Here is a 7,121-nt window from a genome sequence, read left to right on the forward strand (position 1 = left end):
CAGATATTTCACGAAGACCATAAATGAGCATTCCAATTTGTGGAAAATAGGCATCCGATTTCCTTCTAAAGAAAGAGTTCACTGAGAAATGAAAGACGGAAATTCTTTCATCAGCAAAAGGAGAATCTTTTAATATTCTGGCCACTCTTCTCCTCATAATGAAAGTGAATAAGAAATTACAAAATGATAAAAAAAGTGCAATAAAAGGTTGTTTGAATGGATTGAAGACATCTGAAAGTCATATGATAGCTTTGTGTGATGAAACGAAGGAAAACAGAGATACTGTAAATAAATTTTCAATTTTGGGTGAACTATTTCTTTAAGGAATTGATTTTAAGCCTGCAGGAAGTTTAAATGCACTAAAAAAAAAGATCTCCAACCCATACTTAAAATTACAAATTTTTCGTTTTTAATGCTTTTAGTTGGAGTAATTATGCAGCACACAAAAGCCTGAAATTTCTTTTGGAATTCACTCATGAAAGTAAGATTATGAACCCTGTGAGCTTATCAACATTATTACCAGCTTGAATCAGCACTGAATATCACTTCAGGTCTTTTATTCTTTCAGACACTATTATCTTGTTAGATCACTGGCATATGAAGTCACTGAATGCATTTTATCCTTTGCATGTCTGCCATGTATAATGAGGGGTATTGTGTCTCTGATCAACTGTTCTGACATTTGGCTGCCATTTCTTATTTTCGCATGGATTCCACTAAAGTGATATATTTAGGGTAATTTTCTTCAAGCAGGGACAGACCTGTAAAAACGCCACACTGATTGCCAAATAGAGCAGTTATGGAATCTGAGGAGGAGTAAAATAACTGCTGAAATGCTGCTGGAAATGGTCATTGCTCATTTTACAGCACATATGTATAACTACTTCTTCCAAAGTTTCCTAATGAAACCAATATCATGCATATATGTGACTTTCACATGTTCCATGCAAGCAAACAGCCACCAGCAAAGGCAAATTAGAGTAATGCGACCTTCCTCCTAGTATGATGTGCCAGTTCCAGGTCATATTTTTGTGGATGCCAGACACGCATCCTTCATTATGACCTCATAAACGTCAGTTTAAATTGGCTTGTTTTGCAAGGCATAAATGGACAAACAAGAACTCAGGATTAATGAAAACCACTTTGCAATAACACTTCTAAAAATGTAGCATTAGGATAAAATTAGGGATGAATAAGATGAACTATAGTGCTACGATATCAGCACTAAATTAAATTACTTTCATAGCATAGAATAGTGTGTTTTAAATGTCCTCAAAGTGAGGTGAACATACATACACATATGTCCTGTCCTGCTGCACCTGCACGTGACTGGTACGCTCTCCAGAAGGTTCCTCTCTGTTACGACATGTGTAGTAAAAAAACAAATGAAACGCATTGTTTACCAGAGGCCCTATGAGTAAGGCAGCTGCCATATTTTGTTGTGATAAATAACAATCTTGCTATTGCTCCACTGAAATGACATTGAAATAAAAAAAAAAAATGCAAAAGCCAGGCCATCTGCCCTCCTCCCAAGGTCTTATGGGAATTGGACAGCCCCTGGGTTCAAAACTGGACCCTCCAGGCTTGTCACATCTATGAGGGGGACGAATGATTGGAGATTCACCAGACAGTAATCTCTGAAACAAGATTAAAGGCGGTTTAGCAAAATTCTGACTTAAGATTAACATGGCTAACATTTGCCTACTCTGCTGGATCTTCAGATGCATCGTGTAGTTGCATTGCATCTGTGTGAGTGTATTTGCATGCTGAGAGATAAGAGGTTTTGTTGGGTAAGTTGTCCATTTGAGCCATTAAGGCACGTGTAAAGCACGGAGATTGAGCTGGTCGATATATTGCATCATTTTGATAAAATATGTATAGTATAGTTAGAGGGATTGTCCACCCAAAAATGAAAATCACCACCTCACCCTCATGTTGTTTCAAGGGTGTATGACTTTTTTTGTTCTGTGGAACATATGTGACCCTGGACCACAAAACTAGTAGCACGGGTATATTTCTAGTAACAGCCAAAAATACATTGTATGGGTCAAAATGATAAATTTTTCTTTTATGCCAAAAATCATTAGGACACTAAGTACAGATCATGTTCCATTAAGATGTTTTATCAATTTCCTACTGTAAATATATCAAAACTTAACTTTTGATTAGTAATATGCATTGCATTGCATATTTAGATTTATTTATTTTTTTGCACCCTTAAATTTCACATTTTCAAATAGTTGTGTCTCTGCCATATGTTGTCCTAACAGACCATACATCAATGGAAAGCTTATTTATTCAGCTTTCAGATGATGTATAAATCTTAATAAAAAAAAAAGACCCTTATGACTGGTTTTATGGTCCTGGGTCACATATTAGAAGATATTTTAAATCAAACAGTGTCTGTTCCCATTGACTTCCTTTGTATTTTTGTCCATATGGAAGCCCATGGGAAGCATACTTAAAAGATAAACATTTTAAATTAATTATCAAATTAATTAAAACAGAATTTTAATGAAGAATGCATTATTGTATACAGTACAAAACTGTGCAAAAGAATAATGGCCTGAAATAATAATAAACCAGCAGTCATTGAACATCAACCATGGTGTTTTTGATATGTCTTGGCCCTTGTGTAAGAGAAACAAATTATGCATATGATATGAATACACTGATGAGAAAATGGATTTGTCTGTTAAGACACAACCTTCTAGCACTATCCTTGCTTTTTATGAAAATTACATAAGCCATTAAACACTTAACCCTATGATAATGTGTATTTTAAACACTTCCAAGTGTTTACATTTGTATCTCCTTTACATAAGTATCAGTTTTTATCAAGTGTATTTATATATACACACATTTTATTAAAGCCACACAAGTTCTCCACAATGAAAAAGATACCAAATGAAATCAATACCCTACAGAAGCATCCATGTATGACCTCAGTGTAGATTTTTTGGGACCATCATGATCCATGCTTATGGATATATTCAAATACATGGTGAAATCTTGCAAAGTCATGCAAAGTTTAGAATAAATTAAAAGAGGTGACCTGAGGATAGTGGTATATGCCACTTAACAGGTGTTTATGAAGGCATTAAATCACACTGGCATCAACAGGTATTTTGTGGCCTAACGATTAAAGATCTAGGATGCTAATCAAACATTTGATTACAAGGAATGATCCATATCCTCAACGTGTTTTGAAGAAAGATAACCTCAAGTTAATCCAGGGGGACTGGAAAAGCTGGCAGCTGTTTCTAGCTGTTCTAGTAGACATTCACTCTTAAAAATAAAGGTTCTTTATTGGCATTAACAGTTCTATAAAGAACCTTGTACATCTATGGGAACTTTCAAATGCAGAAAAGGTTCTTTATAGTCGAAAAAGGTTCTTTAGATTTTTAAAATGTTCTTCAAAATGGTTCTTTTAGGAACTGTTTACTGAAACGTTCTTTGGGGAACCAAAAATGGTTCTTATATGGCATCACTGCAAAAACACCCTTTTGGAACCTTTTTTTTAAAAGAAGAGTTCTGGACCAGAAACAAACCACCTAAAAGCCATTTTAACCAACATGGTCCATCTAATGTCCAGCTAGAAACCAGATACTAGCTTAAGGGGCCTGTAATAAATACAGTAAGCACCACCTAAATCGGGCTACTGCTCAGTATGTCATTAATTAGGTTTGCTTGACTGTCTCCTCATTGTCCTTTCCCCCATTTACAGTGGTTTCATACTCAGTCTTTTTAGGCGCAGTGTTCAACTGTGCGGATATAAGCAGCTGACACGCGCGACTTCTAAACTTCTGGTCTCTCACGCCGTATATAATAACATTACAGCAGCTGTTCGAGGTCAAAATCCAAAAGGCAAAAAAAGCAAAATTGCACCATTCGTTTCCCAACACATTTCCAACTACAAACACGGCGATAGGAGTGAAAGAAGCGGTGAACGCCAACGTTAGAGTTCCTATTGTCTTGGCAGCCTTGATATCGGAGAAGGTTGGTTTCGTTGAGCTTTGACTCTCGGTTTCTGCGAGATGTTTTCTTCTTTTTGAATGCTGGCGGATTGTGGTGAGGGATATGATGTTGATGACAATAGTACCTCCGAGCAGCGTAAAGTCAAAGGCAGGAAAAAGTAAGAGAATGTTCCAAGCTTGGGAAGGGAAGTCAGCGCTTCCAAGCGCGTAATTGCACATGCGGCTGCATGGATTGTACTCCAGTGCGATTTCATCGCTGAAAACCAGTGGAGATGTTGCCAGGAAAAAACTGGCCATCCAGGAAAATACTATTAGTATGCTTGTTCTTTTTTTAGTTATGACTGATTCCTTGTGCAGTGGCCTCAGAACGGCAATGCTCCTTTCAATGGTCAGGAGGAAAATGGTTGTAATAGAAACTAAAGTGCATCCCGCAAACACAGGTCCGATGAAATTGCACGGGTGGAAAGGTGTGGTTTGGGAATTGCGCGCTGTCCACTCTGGCATGGAATTGTACATCATGAGAGATACTTCTGCGTAAACGGAGACGGGCACCACAAAAATTCCCACAGCCAGGTCTGCTACAGCCAGTGAGGCTTTTAAATAACCCTGCGGAGTGTGGAAGTGTTTAGTTCCAAAGACCACTGCTAATGTCAAGAGGTTTCCGAAGAGTATAGCAAGTATCAGTGATATCATGAAGACCACCATGAGTATCTTACTGGTCGTGGTACAGCAACACACACTGCAGTTTGCGAGCTCCTCTGGCATCCTTGTTCAGCTGCGCGTAAAATTCCTGTCAGTAGCACAGTGGTATTTCTCCTCTTGGCTCGGAGGCAAGGCACGGCAACCTGCGCATGGTGGGCTTTCCAAATTGAGAAATTCACTCCTGCCAAGAGCAATGATATAATGATGAATACAACGTTGTGAATAATGGTCACACACTCATGAAGAGGATACTCCACGAAAATGGTGCCTTTATATTTGTACACAACTATATCAACCATGAAAAACTGGCAACAATCACAAATTACTGGCATCATACAAGCTTGTATTTGTATTTTTTCTCAGTCTGGATTTTGGATATTTTCTGATTTTAGTGCACATTTTATTAGAACGGACTGTAGAAGAACTTATGGATCAGATGCATCAAACCTACGGCTGTAACTAGCCGTAATTAAAATAGCAATTCCATAAAATAATGTTAACTTTTCATGGATATAGCTATCCATATTTTAAATACATTTTAAGCATTTAATTTGAATATGTACCTGAGAGTATAAAATCCTAAAAAAAAAAAAAAAATCTTTAAAAAAACGTTTTCAAAATGAAAAAGCCACCCATTTAGCGAAATGACCGAAAGACGCTCACAAAATTACACTGGGAAATGTCAGAAAACAACACAGTATTAGAGCAAAAGACTACAGGAAAAACATTTGAGTTCAGTTACTACATACAGATATGTGTCTACTGTATATTGCATGTTTGGAATACAGCTGATGTACACGTACCTTAAAACGAAAATCCATATCTCCAACTTCTCGGGGTCTTCCAGAACAAAATATTGTGTGCGAGTCCGGAATATTCTGCCAAGACTTTTTTTCTTGCACAGTTTATAAGCAAACCATTTGACAAACTTTGCACTAGTTATGCATTTCGAGAAATGGGGAAATGTCCACTACAATCCCTTGTCTCTGACTGCTCTTTACACTGTGCGTGTGCAGCGAACAGCCTTGAGCGCGAGGAGTGATGCCAATCTGACGTGCACTGCTGCTGTCACTGGATTCCCCAATGGCTATTGTTTACTTTTCCATCAGTTACTATAGAGGTATATTCCATTAGAAAAGCTATTAAATGATCAATCATGTGTAATCAGCCAGTGACTCAGTTATAAGAGCACCGCAACATGCCCAGAAACTAATTGTGTGTATTATTGACAGGGTGCGCAAGGAGAATCCTTTCAATGCAACTACATTCGACGAACAAATTCAGAGCTAAATACCTGATAAAAAAAAATTTATATACTGTACATGTTATGCAATTGTCTCCATCCTAATAAGACAGGAGTGTTTACCTTTGTGCGTACACTGGTAGACACCTGGGGGCAGCAGAGAGTTACTCAGTCAACAGACTAATCTCACAATTTCTAACTAGAGAATGAAATAAAGCAATATAAAATAGCAAATTGCATGAAGCATATAAAATGCATATGAAAATGTCATAAAATATATGAATGTATTAAAATATAATTAGTGTATTATTAATATTAAGTAATACCATAATTAATAGTATAATAATGCCATATCTTCAGATCAAACCAGAAATAACTTGCAACCTGATTGACAACAATGAAAATGCAAAATTACTCTTTAAAACAAAACAGAGAGCTGTGCAATGTCCTCAGAAGACAGGTTGCTCCATGACGTCCAAGCTGCTGTCAACGTAGCAGTGGTACATGGGTATCATGTTCAGATGACAAGGCTATTCTCTGCAGAAACAAGAAATACTAATCACAAGAGCCTAATATAGATGTGCTGAATCATAGATGGCCACTTCCTTTATACAACACAGGAAAACATTCCTGGGATTCTTTGGTACTACGAAAACAGAGAAATGCATGCTGGCACTTTTAGTGTTTACTAGAGTACTGAACTGAAGTGCAGCGCAATACAATATTTGATATGCTTTTTAGTCTTTTTGAATAGAAAACAAATGCAATATGGCAACAGCTAGATAAGAGGCTCATATTAACGAAAGGACAGAGTCTTTGTGTGAATAAATGTGAGCCTTATTAAAAACATGATGTGAATGTTTATTACTGCCTCCTCAAATTTGTATGTCAAATTTATATTTGACCCTGGACCACAAAAACATAAGGGTAATTTTTTTTTTATTTTTTTTTTGAAATTGATATCTGTACATAATCTGACAGCTCAGTGTTGCCAAGTCTGTGGTTTTTCCGTGGAACTGGGGTACTTTAACACTGTTGCCGCGGGTTGTTTTTCATGTCCGCGTGTTGAAGCGACACCAAAAACGTGATATTTATCCCATGGAATGCAAATTTTAGCAGGGGAACCCCACCAAAAAAGATGTATTTTACCCCGCAAAACACAATTTTTAATGGGGGCACCCCTCCAAACGCGATTGAGC

General features: G+C 37.2%; 1 protein-coding gene across 1 annotated transcript; it reads right to left on the bottom strand.

The window, feature by feature from the left end:
* Positions 1–1,373: 1,373 nt before the first annotated feature.
* LOC127177886 (beta-2 adrenergic receptor) lies at positions 1,374–6,098 on the bottom strand. The gene is made up of 2 exons (XM_051130410.1): positions 5,483–6,098; positions 1,374–4,860 (listed from the first exon to the last, which is right to left on the bottom strand). Exon 2 carries the CDS (start codon positions 4,740–4,742, stop codon positions 3,681–3,683), a length of 1,062 nt encoding a protein of 353 aa, XP_050986367.1. The 5' UTR covers positions 4,743–4,860; positions 5,483–6,098; the 3' UTR covers positions 1,374–3,680.
* Positions 6,099–7,121: the final 1,023 nt, after the last annotated feature.

The sequence above is a fragment of the Labeo rohita genome, chromosome 16, assembly GCF_022985175.1.
Source record: "Labeo rohita strain BAU-BD-2019 chromosome 16, IGBB_LRoh.1.0, whole genome shotgun sequence".
NCBI lineage: Eukaryota > Metazoa > Chordata > Actinopteri > Cypriniformes > Cyprinidae > Labeo > Labeo rohita.

Coding starts and splice junctions, on each gene's coding strand:
- LOC127177886 (XM_051130410.1), bottom strand. CDS start 4,742: ATGCCAGAGGAGCTCGCAAACTGCAGTGTGTGTTGCTGTACCACGACC.